Raw genomic sequence first — 20253 nt, 5'->3', positions numbered from 1 at the left:
ATTTGTTTCTGACTAGTTATATTTTAAATAAGACAGCTCAAACTACCTCACTATTCAAGATATATCTTAAATTTACTTTTGATAGTTAAAGTGTTCTGTTTTATTTTGTGTTTTACTGTTCTGCATGTTCTGCAAATAAAATGGTGCAAATTCAATCATCCAACAATCAATTGTACTTGGCAGGTAGTAGGGCAACAGAACATGAAAAATGCCAAGGGGGTGAATCCTTTTGTATGGAACTGTAATCAAATAAGGCATAAGAAACAGCAATGCAAAATAAACACTATGAAAAAAAAATCTAATATGCATAATTTGTTTCTGTGTTTCCTGCAGATTTTAAGGAGATGCTGATTGTTAAAGAAGCTTCTTTAGACCACAGACCTCCTGCCGACCTGCATGACCCAAAGCCCCCCCACATAAAGGAGGAACAGAAGGGAGTCTACATCAGTCTGCCAGGAGAGCAGCTCAATGGAAAGGAGGTGATTAATGCCATCAGGTTTCCAGTTGTTGCTCCTCCCATAAAGACTCTGGATGATGAACAGTCTCCACTGCTCTCAGAGCTTTATACAGGTCAAATTAAAGACAGAGAGCTTCCAGAAGAGAATGATGGAGAAGAATCCACCAGGATACAAGATGATGGAGATGCTTCCATTTCTTTAGATACTGAAGACACTGAAAAGGATGAAGAGAGCAGTGATGTAGAGCACCCTCACTCTGGGCTGAAACAATTGTCAGACTCTGGGTGTAGGAAATGCTTTACAAAAAAGATAAATATAGACTCACGAAGGAAAGTCCAGATAGGCGTGAAGCTTAGCTGTAAAGACTGTGGCAAAACATTTATTGGGAAGCACGCTTTAAACATACACACGAGAATACACACCGAAGAGAAACCTTTCTGTTGTCATATGTGTGGAAAAACACTTAGCCAAAAAGCCACCTTAAAAGCACACATAAGAATCCATACAGGAGAGAAGCCTTTCTGTTGTCTTCTATGTGGACAAAACTTTAGGCAAAACTCAAATTTATACACACACATGAGAGTCCATACAGGAAAGAAGCCTTTTTGTTGTGATCAATGTGGACAAAAATTTAGCCTTAAATCAACCTTAAGCAAACACATGACAATCCATACAGGACAGAAGCCTTTCTGTTGTGATTCATGTGGACAAAGATTTAGCCGAAAAGGTTATTTAAAAACTCACATGAGAATCCACACAGGCCAGAAACCTTTCTGTTGTGATCTATGCGGACGAAGATTTAGTGATAAATCTACCTTAAACAAACACACACGAATCCATACAGGGCAGAAGCCTTTCTGTTGTGATCTATGTGGACATAGATTTAGCCATAAAGCAACTTTAAACTCTCACATGAGACGCCATACAGGAGAGAAGCCTTTCCCTTGTGATCTATGTGGAAAAAGATTTAGACAAAAAGCATATTTAAACTCTCACATGAGAATCCATACAGGACAGAAGCCTTTCTGTTGTGATCTATGTGGACATAGATTTAGCCATAAAGCAACTTTAAACTCTCACATGAGACGCCATACAGGAGAGAAGCCTTTCCCTTGTGATCTATGTGGAAAAAGATTTAGACAAAAAGCATATTTAAACTCTCACATGAGAATCCATACAGGACAGAAGCCTTTCTGTTGTGATCTATGTGGACAAAGATTTGGCCAAAAATCAAGTTTAAACAGACACATGAGAATCCATACAAGAAAGAAGCCTTTAACTAAAAAGCACATTTAAAAACACACATGAGAAACCATTTAGGACAGAAGTTTTTCCGTTGTGATTCATGTGGGCAAAAAGACCACTTTGCTTGCTGGTTTTAGCATTTCTCTAGTAGCTAACTTATGAACTTATTAAAACATTTCAAGTTTTTTTCACTGTACACCATTTATTCGAATTGATCTGCAGCACAGCTGTGTTATTAGTACATGTGTGCTGCTCTGAACATTAGGCCCATTCTCCTTGGTATTTAGATATCTTTAAGGCTGTCTGAAACTTTTTTTCACCTTAAGAAGGGTGTTTTTTTTTCTGATTCTGATTGAGTTGCTTCAGAATTCCCACATAAAGCTCTTTGGTCATGGTGCCATCTATTTAGTGAACTGCACCAGTCCCTCCTGCAGCAAAATAACCCCCACAACATGATGCTGTCAACCAGGGGTCATGTTAAAAGAATATTTTCCGCCATTGACCGTTTTGTTTTAAACGGTGATCCAGTGGTGCAGAAGGAGCGCACGCTGCAGGATTTCCTACATCTACTGCAGGATCTCCTACCACTGAAGCGGGTGCTTGCAGGGTCAGGATCAGCGAGTGTTGCTGACTTCTGATGACTTCACTTGGAGAAATGTTCATTGATTTCAAAACTTTGGCACAGTGTCGGCACAGTTCGGATTCAGTCTCCAGAACAACAACAAAACAGCCATCAGAAGTTGTCTGTTCCAGTAAGTCCAGAACCTTCTGACAATAGTCTCTGCAGCAGTCCCACTTGAGACATTTGATTATGCGCTAGCCTGCATGCAGTTCACTGTGACTGTGTGGTTAGGCCACAGGGGAACTGTTTATATGTAATTGTTAATTGTTTCTATGTAGCTACTGGGGCCACACAGTTAGTTGATTTTGTTACTGTGGGGGAAAAGTTACATAATTTCTTGTGTTTGATGTGTGTATCGAAGGTGTTGATTATTTGTTAGTTTGGACTAAATTTAAAATGGATTAAAATTAAATGCTGTTGAATATGTTGTTATTATCATTTAAAAAATTAAAGTGAGGGGATTTTAACATTCATGTTTACCCTGAATTTGATAACCTTAATGTTGCCTTTAAAATTATCCTAGATTGAATTTGTTTTGCTCAAATGTATGCAGAGCCATTTGCTTTTGTCTTCATTCATTGGGCCATTAACTGCGAAAAAATAAATGTTTCTTCATTTCCTTAGTAAATGACTCATTGATACGAACATAATCTTGCTGCAGACAGGTTTATGTGAGACGAAATAAATCTGATTACCACAAATCTAACAACGTTTTTGAACAGGGAGATGTATTGTTCAATAAACCACATTTAATTATTAAATCTTCTTTTCATTCAGAGTTGTATTAATTATAAAAATGAATTTATTTTAATTAAAAAAATTATGATTTGCTCCTGCTTTCGATTTGTTTTTAATCTGTTTGGCTTTGGTCGTGGGTGAGACACTGTCTCAGTGTGAAAATGGGTGGGTAGCAGTACAGAAGCTGCAGAGAAGTGTGTTAAACTACAGCTCTGCTTTCAGGTCTGGATTATGTTCTGTCTATAAAGTCAGTTGAATCAAATAATATAAAGTGCCCTGAGATGACATTTACTGTTAATTGCCGATATTTAGATAAACTAAATTCAATTGACTTAATTAGCACTGAAAAAATGTCTCTAAGAAATTTAAATAAAAGTTGTGCCAAAATGGATTCCTGCTGAACCTAACCTAGTCTAAAAATAGCATAGTCGACTGTATATGTATTAAAGCGAAGCAAGGAAAATAAATTTGTTCTGCAGTTGGTCCACCTGAGATAAAGCAGGTGTTTGTTTTATTTGGATGTTCCTTTGACATGTCCCTCTCTACTGGTGTGAGGTCACATCATGTCAAAGACAGAGTTAATCATTGTTTTATTTCCCAAGTCCTGATATATTTTCTTATTGAATAAGGAAACGTGGAGCGATGAAGTTACAGCACTTTTATTAAGAAACAGAGCAGAGATTCCATAGATGGAAAGTAATCGCAGCCCACGATCCGGCCGCCAGGCTGTCTGCCCTGTCTCTGTCTCTCCACTCTCTCGGCACCCCTAATACCCGACATTGGCCTTGGCGTGAGACGAAACAGTCATATCCCAGGCAATCATCCTCCCGCACAGCACTGCTGATGACCTTGGCTATCAGCAGGGCTGTGCTCACATGTCCGAGTGGTGTGAGGCCATTGTGACTTCAGAATAATATTCCCATAGCAGTATAGCAGAACCAACCGTGTTGTCTCCTACTGATGTGACGTTCTCTGGGTCAACATCGGATTTTTATCCGAGCTGCTTTTAGAACTTCAGACCTTTGTGCAGACTTTACGTCCCTTTAGTACTGTGCGGTGATGTGAGGAATGAAAGCGTTGAAATCTAACGCAAAGGTAACTAGGTCCGATTGCGGCCTGTAGAACCAAGAAAACCCGTTTGATAGGACCTGTCTGGCGGTACAGAGTAGGCAGAAGGATCCCCAGAAGCGACACATCAGCCTAAAGAATCAGATGAGATAAAGTTATTGTGAGTCTGGAGGGGGTTATTAACATTGTTTCTTAGGCTTTGGAGTCCAGAGATCCTCTTAGAACCGTTCTCCACACATGAAGAGAACATGGAACAGTGGAGAACCTTCCCAGGATTGGCTGACCCACAAAAACTACTCCAAGAGCTCATCAACGCCTCATCCAGGAGGCCCCAGAACAACATTTAAAGCTCTGCAGGCCTCCGTTAAGGTCAGAGGTCATGGCTTGAATAGCTGAAAGTGGCCTCCATGTTCAGAACCTGTTCTGACCCAGAAAGAACGCAAACACCCGTCTCACATTTACCAGAAACGTCTTGATCTCTCAAGATTTCTGGGTAAATGTCCTGCTGACCTTTATGGACGGTGTGCGACCCGTTACAGCTGGTGTAGAACCGACGGTGTTTGGAACATCCAGACACGGAGGCGGTCTGGGCTAGGGCTGCAACAAAGAAACGATAAAATCGATAATCGACAATTAAAAGGGTCGGTAACGATTTAATCATCGATTCATTATCACGGGCAATTATAATGCGTAACTCGCCATGCCGCAGCTCGGTTTACCTCACCAGCAGAGGAGTGTCAAAGCTTTGGCTGCAGAGCGAGTTGAATGCAGCGAGATACTAATTTTTAATACGAATTTTTTGTAGTAAATTCTACTAATGAAGAAACAGAGAACACGGCTTGAACAAAGTCCTCAAAAGATAGGGAGCATGTTGCGGTCCAAAAAAAGTAACATGCGAGACTTAACATGGCATGGGAACACCACAGTGATGATGCAGGAGTTGAAACAACATGGAGTCATTGATGAAGGCGATGGAAGCTCAATGGCAGGGTAAGTCGTTACAATATTTTACGTTTGCTCTGTTTCAAAGTGAGGTAATGCCGACAGCGTTTAGCTCCGGGCTGTTAGAGGAGTCCAGCGGAGTCGAAGTTGTGCTTCATTCAGGGTGCCACCTGAACGTCTGCTCATAATGCGGCTCTTAGCTTGTTAGCTGGTTAATCACAGGAGCTTGTTTACATGCCCAACTTTCCCTGATCGGATTGAACGTGTTCGGATTAAAAGGAAAGAAAGTATTCCGAAAGCACCGTTTATATGGGCTCAAAATAAAAACAACAACAAATTAAAAACACTTACAGAAAAACAAGACATAAGCATCCTTAAAGGTCATTCTCAAAAATGTTAAAACTTTCAGAACAAATAAAAACTATTAAATATCTAACACTCTTTTTCACTCTTCAAATAAAAATTTGAAGTAAAATATTTAGAAGGAAAAATGTAGCATGTAGTATTTACATAAAATGCAGTTTGTGCTGAAACAGTCTATAATGAGCTGCTGGTTTAATTAATATTCAGAAGTGGTGTTTCTGCTCTGGTTGCATTGTTATGCCCAATTATTTCCCCCTACGTGCACAAGTGTGAGATTCAGCCAAACTGCATTTTACACCAGTTTTACAGATTCACTATTGTTGTTAAGTCGCTGTTCATATAGACAACATTGACTATTAAATGACTGACTTACAATCTAGTCAACATAAACTTCTTTATTTGTTAAATATTGTAAAAAAGAAGTGGAAATAAAACTGTTTTTGTCCGATTCATCGATTAATCATAAGTATAATCGACAGATTCATTGATTATTAAAATAAACGTTAGTTGCAGCCCTAGTCTGAGGCTGCTTCAGAACCAGGACCACCAGCTGTAACTGATGGGTTTATTGTTGATCAGAGGTTCTAGAAGAGGAACTACAAACGTGAACGATCCACGTTAACTGAACCGGTTCTTCTGAACAATGAACGTCTATTTTTATCTCCTCTGTGATAAAAAGTCAAACTAACGGGTTTTTGTCGTCTCCACGGATGAGTTCAGACTTTCAGGATGAAAGCTGAAGACGTCTCCCTCTGCTGCTGTTCCTGCATCCGTCTTTAAGGCTCCAAGCCCACTTCCCTGCTGGTGGTTCTGCCCGTACGCTCTGTGTTCCCTCATCATGTTCAGGTTCCTCTAGTTGGGTCAACTAACCTCCTTCACTCTGCTGAAGACTAACAAAACTCAGTTTTTACCTGTTTTATTTTCTATGATGAAATGTGACTCTGCATGCCGTACTGGTCTTTAAATGTTTAATTCTGAGGTTCTGGACTGGTGCTAAAAGAAAACCTATTTCTATTTATGTAAACATGAAATAATATACTGAGGAAAAAATAAAGTCTTTTTCTGTAAGAGCCGGGCTCCTGGTGGTTTGAAGAGCTTCAGTGGGTTCATGAAGCAGAGCCGTGTGAGGAGACTCTGCAGGTGATGATCTGTGGAGCAGAACCAAGAGCCTTCAGACCAACCAAGCACCTCCTGATCAACCCTTCCTCAGCTGGAGCTTCAACTTCCTGCTCCTTCATAGAATTTTTTCTTTTTTACCAAGAGGAGGAGCTCAGAGGAGTAAGAAGTGAGCTACGGAGTCACAGGTTGCAGGTTCGCCTCCTGGACTAGACCTCTTTTACCTCAATTTTCGCCCTATTGAAAGCAAAAAGCAGCAAGATGCCCTCTGGAGTTGAACCTGCAACCTTTAGATAACAGTAAGCCAACCAGCATGTCTTCTTACTCCCTGAGCTACTCACTCATCTACCAAAACATCCACGTTTCTCGTATTTGACTTAAATTTCAGGGTGTTTCTGCAAAAGGAGGCGTCAACATCTCAAAAAGGGGCGTCGACATCCAAAATCTTCATCTCCTCCTGGAAAACAGCCCAGCAGGTCCAACCAGAACCCTGAGCAGCTGGGTTGGGTTCTGCTCCACAGCTTCTTCTCTGGCTTCAATTCAGAAGCCAGTTTCCCCTCAGAACATGAAGAACTGAGTTTTTCAGCTGGGAGGGATTCATTTCTCCCATGCTGGAAATGGTCCATGTTTTAAAACGATCAAATTAACTCTTAAAATCTTTCCATCCAGTACATTGAGTTTGAAGCCTGGGAAGGTCCAACACCTCCCAGAGTTCTGATTCTGGTCCAGTTCATGAAATGTAAATAAAATAGGTGGACATTTGCAAAATACTGAAGAGCTACTGACCTGGTGAGGAAACAGACGTGTTGAAAGGGAATAAAAGTCAAATTTAAATCAATTTGTAAAAGTTATGCAATTAAATAAAAGGTAAAGTTTGAATTAGCACTAAAACAAGAGTTCTGAAGGTTTTCAGCCCACGACCCTCAGAATAACAGTGACAGAGACTGATGACCCACTTTAAGATAGATAGATAGATAGATAGATAGATAGATAGATAGATAGATAGATAGATAGATAGATAGATAGATAGATAGATAGATAGATAGATAGATAGATAGATAGATAGATAGATAGATAGATAGATCATGACAGTCATTCTTTCTCAATTGCTAAACGTTTGCTAAAATAAGGAATGTTGTGCATCCTGTAGTTTGCTTTCGGTTTAACAAATAGGGAAATATTTAATCATTTTAGCACATCAGCAAGCAATCATCACACCCCCACTTTGGAAAACCCTGCATTGAAATATACAAGAGGTTAAATTTCTATATACATCAACATTATGTAAATATAAAATAAAATAATGTCCTGGATGCCAGAAAAGTTTTAAAAACATTTATATTAAACAATAATAATAATATTAATAATAATGAAATGAAAAGTCAGTTAGTTTTCCATTATTTTATTAGATTTTTCTCCAGTGTTCATAAATATATCTCACTGAGGCGTGGCTCCATAAATATCGTTATGAGGACTTTGCATTGAATTCCATTCATTCTCTATTCCTTTCTATGGCCTGAACCTGACCCAAGCCTTGAATCAATTCAGACCGCAGACCTCAGGGTCCCCACAAAGTTGGTTGTCAGGAGTGGGTCCACCCATCCTTGTTTTAAAAACTTATTCAAGACCATACCCTGACTTCTATTGATTCAACCCTTTCTATTGCCTAACCCTTAACCCATAGGCCAAAAAGTGAGAACCAGAAAAGGAGACTCACTTTACTAGTAAAATGCACAGAAAAATTTTCCAACTTACCTACAAGTACACACACACACCCATTGAAAGTGTGTTACACCAGAGATAAACTCAGCAGCAAATCTTAACCTTTGACTTCAGACTAAAAATGGAGGAAAATATTCAGGAGACTTTCAGGATGTTTATGACTCTAAGCAAAGAACCGCGCCATGTTCAAAGGCCCAGTCTGACTTAATGCTGCCTACTTTACTGTTTTCACCTGGACCTTTAAACCCAGTCAGAACCAGCAGCTTTAACTCAGGACTGAGGGCAGTGTTCACAATCAGATAATCAGATAATTCTAGTGAACCGATGACAGGCTGGATAAAAACCCAGCTGGTTCTGGTTCTGGTTCTGAGGGAATGGGCTCCATGCAGTCTGGCTGTGTCACCTCCCTTGTGTACAAACCGCTTCCACGACCTCTGTTATTGGTAGAGGAGCTGAATAAACCTGACAGGAATTCTTCTAAATGCATTCTTGCACAAATGCCCTTTGCACAATCAAATTCTGTACATACAAATGTTTTTCACCTGTACACTGTGACATTCTCCTGCATTGTTTACATTTCAATTGTTTTACTTTTAAATCACTGCTGCACCTTATACTGTATTTTTAATCTACTGTAATTTACAAGCTGTATTCTTGCACAAATGCCCTAATTCTGCACATACAAATAGTTTTAAAAATACTCACCTGTACACTGTGACTTCTCCTGCATTGTCTACATCTAAATTGTTTAATTTTAAATCACTGCTGCACCTTATACTGTAATTTAATTTTTACTGCTATTTACAAGCTGTGTGAAACGAAATTTCATTCTGTACGCACTCTGTGCATACAAAATGACAAATAAAGTTGTCTAAGTTGAAGTCTAGTCTAAGTCTAAGGAAGGAGTAAAAATCAACAGACATCTTGGAGTTTAAAGATGAACAACGACGTTCAGAAAGTTTCTGTAAAATCACTGGCGACTAACAACAGAGCTACAGCTGAACATATTTACACCGAGAACATGAATGGGCTCCGGATCCACCAGGACCGGAACTCTAACAGCCACCAACAGTCAGGAACGTTTAAAACGACGGACTGACATCCGGCTGCTTCCGGTTTCCAGAATAAAAGCCCCGCTTCAATCTCTCATTCGAAATTCGACCCAGAGGAAAACAAACACTACAGACGACGAGGAGCTCTGGGGTCCGTTCTTCGTACGTTGCTTAAAACATCCGAGATCAAATGACACATCCAAGATGATTTCATCCGGCTAATCATGATCCGGCTAATTGGTTTCTTCGAACACACCTGTTGTTTATGATTAGTATGGCTGGATTGAGTTATCTGAGACAACTGCGCGTTCATTGTTTAAAAGGGGAAATGTATCGATAGTAGAAACAATGATCAGCAGCGCTGCTATTGGCTGTTCAGCATGGCCAAAGAACGCCCACAGTTTTTCTCCCAAGCAGAACAAGAGCTTTTAATGGAAGGTTATGCCGAATTTGAGTCATTAAATAAAACACCTAAAAATCTGTTAAAGCCAGGAGAGAGGGCTGGCAAAAAGCAGCAGACAAATTAAATGCGTAAATACTGTCCATGGTAGATGTTTCTATCACTTTCTAAATTATGTATTTTTGCATTTTAATAATTTCATATTTACTTTGTTCTTTTATTTCAGAGCCTCCACGGGACTCACTAGAACATGGGGACAAGTAAAAGTTAAATACAAGAATATTCTACAAAATGGTAGCCTTGAATTATTATACTGTATTTTAAAAAGCAACTTTTTCTTCTTTTTTTAAAAGCCACTGTTAAATGATGTTTTTCTGTTTATAACAGCCACCATCAAAAAGGCTGAAAAAAAAAAAAAAAAACAGGTAATTTTTACTTTTGTTGCATGAGGCATGTTTCACCCTTTCTTTTTTTCACAAAATGACACAGGGTGTCATCCGTCTCTATATAAACGGCATCTTGAACAAAACAAATAGTATTTTGACCTGAAAAAAACACAAATTAAGTAGAGAAATTAAACTCCACAACTTGAAAAATAGAAAAATTAATCTAGAGATCGAGTTGCTTCAAAAGGACCTTTTAAAGTAAATTCTAATACACCATGTGACAGTAGTATTGCTGATTTTACATAACTATCTCTTATTGCAGGCAAAAGATGACTTGCTGTCTTTTCTTTATAAAGAATTGTTTAAATAAAATGACAGGAACTAAGCATTATTTGTTTTGTCTTTTTAAACATTAAAAAATTGTGTTCCACAATTCTGTCCCCTCCTCTGCCACTAGGTGGTCTAACTGCACTGGCTGGACACACTTCTCCTCCGCTTACAAAGCTGCGATCTAATCCTGTTCACTTGAAATAAACCTGAGATCGAGCAGGTTTAAGCTGGCGCACATGTTGCTATGACAACAAGAGCAGGATGAGTTTCGAAGAACCAAACGATCCAAGATCACGCCAAATCATCAACAATCAAATCCAGCTAACTGAGTTAGCGACGTACGAAGAACGGACCTCTGCAGGGAAGCAGGAGCTCAAAGAGCGGCAGGACGCAGCAGAGGAGACACCAATGATGGGGGATGTTTTCCAGCCCAGAGTTCTGCTGCACCCATCAGGTTTGGAGATTTCCTTCTTCATGCTAACTGTGTGGATGGAGCTAAAGTTTAGGAGCCGTTTTCAGCAGCTGATGGATTCCTCCTCTCCATCAGAACTCGTTGCAGGGTTTCCCCCAGAAAACTGGCTAATGCTAGCATAGCACCTAGCATAGAAGGTGCTAATGCTAGCTTAGTTTATACACTGAGCTATATATGTATTATATAGCTCAGTGAGTTTATAGCATAGATATGCTAATGCTAGTTTAGCATTAGCCTTTTCCTTATTTTTCTTGTCTGGGAAAGTTTTTCTGAACAACGCTTTTTGGTTTATCTTGTTTAAAAAGAGAGTTGCATGTTTTCTTCTGGCTGTTAATATGGAGGGTTATTCCTGCCATAATTCAAATGACACACAGAAAAAGTAAATTAGTCAATAATGTGAATACTGGAGCAAAAGTAGCTAAAATATGTGTATATGTGGCAAAATCCAATAAAATAATTAAAATACATCCATTTAATAACTGGGCACATACACGGCTGAAAATAATTTATTTATATTTCAATATTGAATACGTCTTTGCATGTTTTTATTTAAACCGCTTATTTTAAACCCTTGCTATGTGGCCACTGATGATACAGCTACTATAATATATGGGTAGAGTGATCAGGGCGATGAACAGTGTTTGTGTAGTATCAAAAACTGGCAGTTTGATCAGTTTCAGTCCTGAGCTATATATGTATTATATAGCTCAGTGAGTTTATAGCATAGATATGCTAATGCTAGTTTAGCATTAGCCTTTTCCTTATTTTTCTTGCCTGGGAAAGTTTTCTGAACAACGCTTTTTGGTTTATCTTGTTTAAAAAGAGAGTTGCATGTTTTCTTCTGGCTGTTAATATGGAGGGTTATTCCTGCAATAATTCAAATGACATACAGAAAAAGTAAATTAGTCAATAATGTGAATACTGGAGCAAAAGTAGCTAAAATATGTGTTTATGTGGCAAAATCCAATAAAATAATTAAAATGCATCAATTTAATAACTGGGCACATACACGGCTGAAAATAATTTATTTATATTTCAATATTGAATACGTATTTGCATGTTTTTATTTAAACCGCTTATTTTAAACCCTTGCTATGTGGCCACTGATGATACAGCTACTATAATATATGGGTAGAGTGATCAGGGCGATGAACAGTGTTTGTGTAGTATCAAAAACTGGCAGTTTGATCAGTTTCAGTCCTGAGCTATATATGTATTATATAGCTCAGTGAGTTTATAGCATAGATATGCTAATGCTAGTTTAGCATTAGCCTTTTCCTTATTTTTCTTGCCTGGGAAAGTTTTCTGAACAACGCTTTTTGGTTTATCTTGTTTAAAAAGAGAGTTGCATGTTTTCTTCTGGCTGTTAATATGGAGGGTTATTCCTGCAATAATTCAAATGACATACAGAAAAAGTAAATTAGTCAATAATGTGAATACTGGAGCAAAAGTAGCTAAAATATGTGTTTATGTGGCAAAATCCAATAAAATAATTAAAATACATCAATTTAATAACTGGGCACATACACGGCTGAAAATAATTTATTTATATTTCAATATTGAATACGTATTTGCATGTTTTTATTTAAACCGCTTATTTTAAACCCTTGCTATGTGGCCACTGATGATACAGCTACTATAATATATGGGTAGAGTGATCAGGGCGATGAACAGTGTTTGTGTAGTATCAAAAACTGGCAGTTTGATCAGTTTCAGTCCTGAGCTATATATGTATTATATAGCTCAGTGAGTTTATAGCATAGATATGCTAATGCTAGTTTAGCATTAGCCTTTTCCTTATTTTTCTTGCCTGGGAAAGTTTTCTGAACAACGCTTTTTGGTTTATCTTGTTTAAAAAGAGAGTTGCATGTTTTCTTCTGGCTGTTAATATGGAGGGTTATTCCTGCAATAATTCAAATGACATACAGAAAAAGTAAATTAGTCAATAATGTGAATACTGGAGCAAAAGTAGCTAAAATATGTGTTTATGTGGCAAAATCCAATAAAATAATTAAAATACATCAATTTAATAACTGGGCACATACACAGCTGAAAATAATTTATTTATATTTCAATATTGAATACGTATTGCATGTTTTTATTTAAACCGCTTATTTTAAACCCTTGCTATGTGGCCACTGATGATACAGCTACTATAATATATGGGTAGAGTGATCAGGGCGATGAACAGTGTTTGTGTAGTATCAAAAACTGGCAGTTTGATCAGTTTCAGTCTCAAGTTGACATGCAACCAAGTGGACAAAAAAAAAATCCAGCAAAATTGGAGTTTGTTACATGTGTTGTAACAAACTCCAACAGGGCTTCTTCTGGCTATCTTCTCACCACTTGCCCATAAAATACTAAGTGTTTGTGATGCACCAAAAAAGTTGTCCTGCAGTCAGATTGTTCCACCTGAGCTGCTGATCTCTGCATCTCCTCCAGAGTTGCCATTGTCACCTTGACTGCTTCTCTCATCAAAGCTCTCCTTGTCCAATCAGTTCTGTTAGGGGTCTGCAAACTGTGACTTTGGAGCCACAAGTGGCTCTTTGGACCTTCCTCAGTGGCTCTAATAACTTAACTGGTATAATGATATTTGTAAAATATAAGAAATTAACTGATTCAGAATTTAGCAGTTATTAAATGCCTTTAACAGAATAATTGCTTTGAATTTCCACAACAGAATGACACTAAAGATACCAGTGATCATTTTAAGGTTGAAACCATCAGTTCCTGAGGTTCAGTTTTCTCTGCACTGCTGATCAAATCTTTTTCTCTAAATTGAATCTTTCCCATCGTTGTAACATTGTAAAGATCTAGTTGTTCATAAAGCATGTGATGTGTCTCAGTGTTGGCTGCAGATGTTAAAGTAGAGGCTCCTGAAGAACAGAGTCCTGAGGTGGAGCAGCAGGAGTCAGAGCTCCTCCACATAAAGGAGGAACAGGAGGAACCCGGGGTCCATCAGGAAGGAGAGCAGCTCCTTGTGAAGGAGGAGACTGATACCAGGTTTCCATTATCTGCTGCTCCTATCAACAGTAAGGATTTGTTTAGTTTGTTTGTGTCTCCGTGTTACAGCTAAAGGTCAAAACTCACTGGATTCATTAACTTCCAATCAGACAAAATCTCGGCTTGGTTGGACTCTGCGTGCTCTGATCTGATTTCTTCAAAACATATCAGCACTGACTAGAGCAAGGGCGTCAAACTCATTTCTTTATGGAGCCACTTTGGCGTCATGAAGTCATTAAAAGGGCCAGTTGCATGTGTAGAGACGATACTTTTTATTTCATAATTTAATTCCAGTTCACATAGTAGTATAAAAAAGCACAGTAACATAAAAGTAGCACCCTTAGGCACCATTTATATAGTTTATCTGCAAAAAAAAAGTTGGTATTGGGGTGAGTTACACTTACAGGAGGCACAGTTTTAGCCACTTTATACACTTTAAAAATGTATATATATCTCTACTTTATGACATGACATGCCCTTTTTTTTTAGACTCTTGAGGGCCGGATAATTTTTCTTCACGGGCCGGATTCAGCCCGCGGGCCTTGAGTTTGACACCTGTGGACTAGAGGGTCTAGCGACAGATCTCCTGACTTGCTAGGTTCAGTGATTATTTTAGAGTCCGCTGGTCTGTCAGGAAACACAAAGCTGAGCTTGCTGCTGGAACAAACTCAACCAAGATCCCAGTTTCCCTTTTTTAATTTTCTGTACTGCTACACAACAGCAGAACACTGTCAATGGGCTGCCCGTGTCCGTAAAGCTAATAGCACCTAGCATTAGCTTATGTTGGGCAGGAAGTTTAATATTTCTCCGACATTCATAACGCATAATGTAAAACAATATAAGATACAGAATAAAAACAAAGTAAAACATATTGTATCAACTTAGTACTAGTGGAGAGCATTTAATTTGAATAGAACAAAAAACTTGGGTAAAGTCCTTAAATATAAATATTGTTTAAAATATCTGACTCATTCATTAGCAGAATAAAAACAAAGTATAAATTTACAAATTTCTGTCCCTTTGAATTTGGCTGTGACTGATGCAGTTCTGGTTTTTATCCCAACATGTTTACTTGACAGCTTTCATCATGATTCTGTATAAAAAGAGTCCACCAATGTGAAATAATTTTTCATTCATAATGACATAAGCTTTTTGTCAATATCAATGCAACCTAGATTAGAGATAAAGTAAATGTAATTGAGATCAATATATTTGATCATATGGGGTCAGGGTTACATAACAGCTTAGCAGCTTCAGTTACAGCAGCAACAACGTTGTGAAATTCTGCTGCAGACCTGAAATATAAATAATACCTGAATTGCCATTTGAACAGAAAAAACTACATATATGGAAATATGGCACCACAGCAGGAAAAAAACTAAATGGAGAAAATTTGGATAGTGCATAAGAGCCACTGCAAAAATTAGTCTACGGTCCCATCTATTGAAATAAATCACTGTTCACACAAACTTATTCCTGCAATAAATCCTGAGATAATCTGAATAGTTAATAATTATAATCACGGCTGATTTAACTTAAGTTGTTTAGAATAAAGTCATATTGTTGACAATGGAGGAAAATATAATTTCCATCAAAAGTTTTTCTATCCCAATTATGGCATGACTGTGATGCTCACTAAATGATTAAATCGTTTACATACATATGATCTCAGATCTTCCCTGTATCTTCTTTGGCTTGGCTGCACCAGCTGCAGTTCTGGGCTGAGGTGTCCAGCTGGAAGTCTAGACCGGTCTCAACACTCTCTCTGTGTGGTCCTGCTGATTACCGCTCGGTCCAGGCTCAGACTGGGTACCACCATAGTGAGAAGCCCGCGGTCGTGATGGATTGAACCACCCAGGGACTCTTTTAGCTGGAAAAAAATCAAAGGAGCCCAGGGCAGATGCAGATTCTTGTGAGTCCATCTGACCTTCTTCATATACTTTGACCGTTGCTGAGGATCCTCAGGAAACTTAAACTACCACCGTCCTTGTAAGGGTTTGAACAAAAACCTGCAACACAACAGGATGGCATAGCAATAACTTATAAACATCAAACTCTGAAAACTTTACCAACTGTCTATTACGACGCTGCTGTTATTGGGATTAACGGCTCTGGAAGTCGTTCTCGCGCTTACGTCACTTCTGCTTCCACCCTCAGTCGCTAAGCGACTGAGGGTGGAATCTCTCTAATTTGCACAAATGTCAGTGGTTTGTGGAGTATAACAATGTAATGCAGGAACTCTTGTAAATATTAAATGGATCATCAAGGATAACGTTTTGGTTTACAAAACATGTCAATGTCATGTCATCAGCACTTTAAGGTTAAAAAAGGTAGGTCTACAAAGACGGTTATGTACACTGAAGTTTTCTGTTGTTTTGTTTTTCTTTTCTCAGTGTTCTGTAAATAAAATGATGCTAACTAAACCATCCAGCCATGCATTTTCTCTGGCAGGTTGTGAGGAAACAACCTGAAAATGCCAACCGGTGAATACTGTAAACAAGCAACACATACGACAAAGTAGTAGTTAATTCAAATATTAAATTTAACTAATGTGTGTGTCTGTGCCTCACTTCAGGTTGAGATCAAAATACCTTCTAATGTACATAATGTGTTTCAATGTTTCCTGCAGATGTTCAGCAGAAGCTGATTGCTAAAGAAGAACCACATGCTGACCTGCATGACCCAAAGCCCCCCCATATAAAGGAGGAACAAAAGGAAGTTTACAGTCTGCCAGGAGAGCAGTTCAATGGGAAGGAACTGATTAATGCCATCAGGTTTCCAGTCGCTGCTCCTCTCATAAATAGTCTGGATGATGAACAGTCTCTGTTGCTCTCACAGCTTTATCCAGACCAGATTAAAGACAGAGAGCTTCCAGAAGAGAATGATGGAGAAGAATACATCAGGATACAAGATTATGGAGATAATTCCCTTTCTTTAGAGACTGAATACACTGAGAAGGATGAAGGGGACAGTGATGTAGAACACCCTCTCTCTGAGCTGAAGCATTTGTCAGACTCTGGATTTAAGAAATGTTCTACAGAGAAGAAAATTGTGGAGTCACGAAGGGAAGTCCAGACAGGAGGGAAGCTGAGCTGCAAAGACTGTGGCAAAACATTTAGTGGGAAATTCGCTTTAAACATGCACATGAGAATCCACACAGGAGAGAAGCCTTTCTGTTGTGATCTATGTGGACAAAGATTTAGACAAAAATCACATTTAAACATGCACATGAGAATCCACACAGGAGAGAAGCCTTTCTGTTGTAATCTATGTGGACAAAGATTTAGCCAAAAATTAACTTTAAACAGACACATGAGGATCCATTCAGGTCAGAAGCCTTTTTGTTGTGATCTATGTGGACAAAGATTTAGCCAAAAATTATCTTTAAACAGACACATGAGGATCCATTCAGGTCAGAAGCCTTTCTGTTGTGATCTATGTGGACAAAAATTTAGCCAAAAATTAACTTTAGACAGACACTTGAGGATCCATACAGGACAGAAGCCTTTCTGCTGTGATGTATGTGGACACAGATCTAACCAAAAAGGAAATTTAAACGCACACATGAGAATCCATACAGGACAGAAGCCTTTCTGTTGTGATCTCTGTGGACAAAGATTTACCGAGAAAGGAACTTTAAACAAACACATGAAAATCCATACAGGACAGAAGCCTTTCTGTTGTGATCTGTGTGGACAAAGATTTAGCCGAAAAACAAATTTAAACGTACACATGAGAATCCATACAGGACAGAAGCCTTTCTGTTGTGATCTATGTGAACAAAGATTTAGCCAAAAAACAAATTTAAACATACACATGAGAATCCACACAGGACACAAGCCTTTCTGTTGTGATCTATGTGAACAACGATTTAGCCGAAAATCACATTTAAACACACACATGAGATCCCATACAGAACAGAAGCCTCTGTTGTGATCTATGTGAACAAAGATTTGGCCATAAAGCACATCTAAACAGACATAAGAGGACCCATGCTAGAGTGAAAATGGCTCTGTTATAGATTTTAACTCAAACTGCACTGCTGTAGTTTACTATAGCCCTTTGTCCATTTCAACTCAAAATCTCGGGGCTTTGCAAATAACTGGTAATGTTTCCATACACATTTACCTGACTAATTTCACTTTCCTGGGGCTCTGGTCTAACCTGACGCCGCCAGATGGATTTGCTCCGCATATCCATCTGAAAACCTTACGTTGAAGTAATTTTGGGAAGAGGCGAAAATACTGGTTAGCTGATTGGCCTATGTTGGTGATAGACGGGCAAAATAAACCAATCAGATCAACGAAGCATATGACAACAGCGACGACGAAAACACAACCACAAGCTCTTGCCAAAACTAGTCGGGAGAAGAGCAAAAACATCTTTTCCTGTGAGAAAATCCTCCAGAGCAGTGTTTTGCTCTTCTTTCAGTGAAGAAATACTCTGTAATTTCCGATAAAACTTGCTCAATAGCCACGCTAACGCTAGTTTCATCGGCTGAAGCCGCCATGTTGTAAGAAATGAGGTTGCATGCTGTAAGAAATGTCTGCCACAAGGGTGGAGTAAGAAGCAATAAGGAGATGAGGAAATTACAAACCAATCATAACCTTAATTTATCAAAAAAAAGTTACGATTTATTTAGGTGAGAAAGTACACCTCCAAACTCTGCCTTTGCAGTCAATTCATCAGGATTATGAGGCCATTTAAATTCTGCTTTGATTTGCCGGGAGAGGCAGAGGCCCGCTGATAGGCGAGCCTGGCCAGGGTGACTGCAGGGTTATAACTCAGATCATCTGTCATTTCCCGCAGACTGAATCATGTTCGTCGCAGCTGAAAATTCACTATAAAGTGTTTACTAAGTTAGGGGCAGGGGCGGGGTATCTCCGTATAACAGACATCAAATGTTAAAATCTTGGCAGGATGTTTTTAGCATTTTGAGTTAATCATAAACTGCGGTGCCTAGCCTACCCAGACAGAGAGAAGCCGTGGTTTATTTTTCTCTACAGAAGTAGAGTAGAGTGGAGCCTGGTGGTGAGAAATAGGGTTGGGGGCGGTGTAAAAGGGGCTAAGAAGATGTAACATCATCAGTTGCGTGTTGTCCTCCTGTTTCTCTGGAGTCCAGATGAGTGGAGGCAGCCTGAGTGCCAGCATGAACGTAGAGATTATATACGTAGACGCCTCGTTGGGCGGGGTCGGCCTATGCTGTGGATGAGTCAGAGCGTCCGCCATGTTGAATGTGGCATATCTGCTGTTAGACTCAGACACTTAAACAGTATCAGAGGGCCTTTAATCTCAGAATATACTTTTTTTTTTCAGTCTTTATTCTTTTGTAATATTACAAGTTTATTTTCGTATCCCTTTGGCTTCATTCTCCTGACTTTATTGACATAAAGAATAAAAATTAAAAGAATCTAACCTGGCCCTTTTACTCCTGGACTAAAATAGTTCTGCAAACTGTGACTATTCTGGAAATGTGCCCCATTCTCATAATATGCCGTTTTTCTAATATTATTACCACTTTTGTCTATTTTTAACTTTATTCTCCTATGAATTTTCTCATATTAATAATTTTATCTCTTTAATACTCCTCCCAAAAGTCTGTTCCTAAGCTGTGTCTATACCATATATAGATACAGATTAGGAATATATATATATATATTTATTTAAGTGTATATAAGCTCTATCTAAATTTTTCCATCCATCCATCCATTTTCCGTGACACTTGTCCTTTGTGGGGTGGGGTGCTGGTGCCCATCTCCAACATTCAATGGGCGAGAGGTGGGGTACACCCTGGACAGGTCGCCAGTTTGTCGCAGGGCAACACTAGCCGTAAATGTCATGTTTTTAGATGAACCCGAACGTAACCACACACAGAGTACAGTTAAAAAGAGAGTTTATTGAAGATAATGAATTGTGGAGGAAGATGACCAGAGTTCAGACCAGGCTGGAGCTGTAAATGGTTGGAGCTGGCGAGCAGAACGGAGCCGGAGCATGAAGATAGCTGGACCAGCAGCACAGCAGCATGGAGACTTGAGAACAGCAAAGAGCAAAATCCACAAGAGTAAACAGAAACCAACAGAACAAACCGACAGGGGAGGACTGAATGCAGGGAGCTTAAATAGGGAGGCTGACAGGTGTGCTGAGTACTGGCTGATTAGTGACTGACAGGTGTAGATGATTACTGAGCATGGAATCAGGAGCTGTATGGAAGGTGGAGAGTGCCATGAAATGTCCATGGTGCAGCAGGCAAGGCTGCACCATGACATCAAATGGCTCTTCGCTAATGGAAACTCGAAAACCCAAAAGCCCCAGGCTTTCATTTACCGAGGTAAAAGA

The 20253-nt window shown here is 39.0% G+C and overlaps 1 protein-coding gene across 1 annotated transcript; it reads left to right on the top strand.

Moving 5' to 3' along the window:
- Window positions 1–449: 449 nt before the first annotated feature.
- Window positions 450–2749, top strand: LOC105919541 (gastrula zinc finger protein XlCGF8.2DB). Its single transcript, XM_021311942.2, has one exon. The coding sequence runs from the start codon at window positions 906–908 to the stop codon at window positions 1752–1754; it is 849 nt and encodes a 282-aa protein (XP_021167617.2). The 5' UTR covers window positions 450–905; the 3' UTR covers window positions 1755–2749.
- Window positions 2750–20253: the final 17504 nt, after the last annotated feature.

The sequence above is a fragment of the Fundulus heteroclitus genome, chromosome 24 (assembly GCF_011125445.2).
Source record: "Fundulus heteroclitus isolate FHET01 chromosome 24, MU-UCD_Fhet_4.1, whole genome shotgun sequence".
Lineage (NCBI taxonomy): Eukaryota > Metazoa > Chordata > Actinopteri > Cyprinodontiformes > Fundulidae > Fundulus > Fundulus heteroclitus.
The sequence above is the reverse complement of the archived record's forward strand: the minus strand, read 5'-3'. Positions and strand labels throughout refer to the sequence as shown.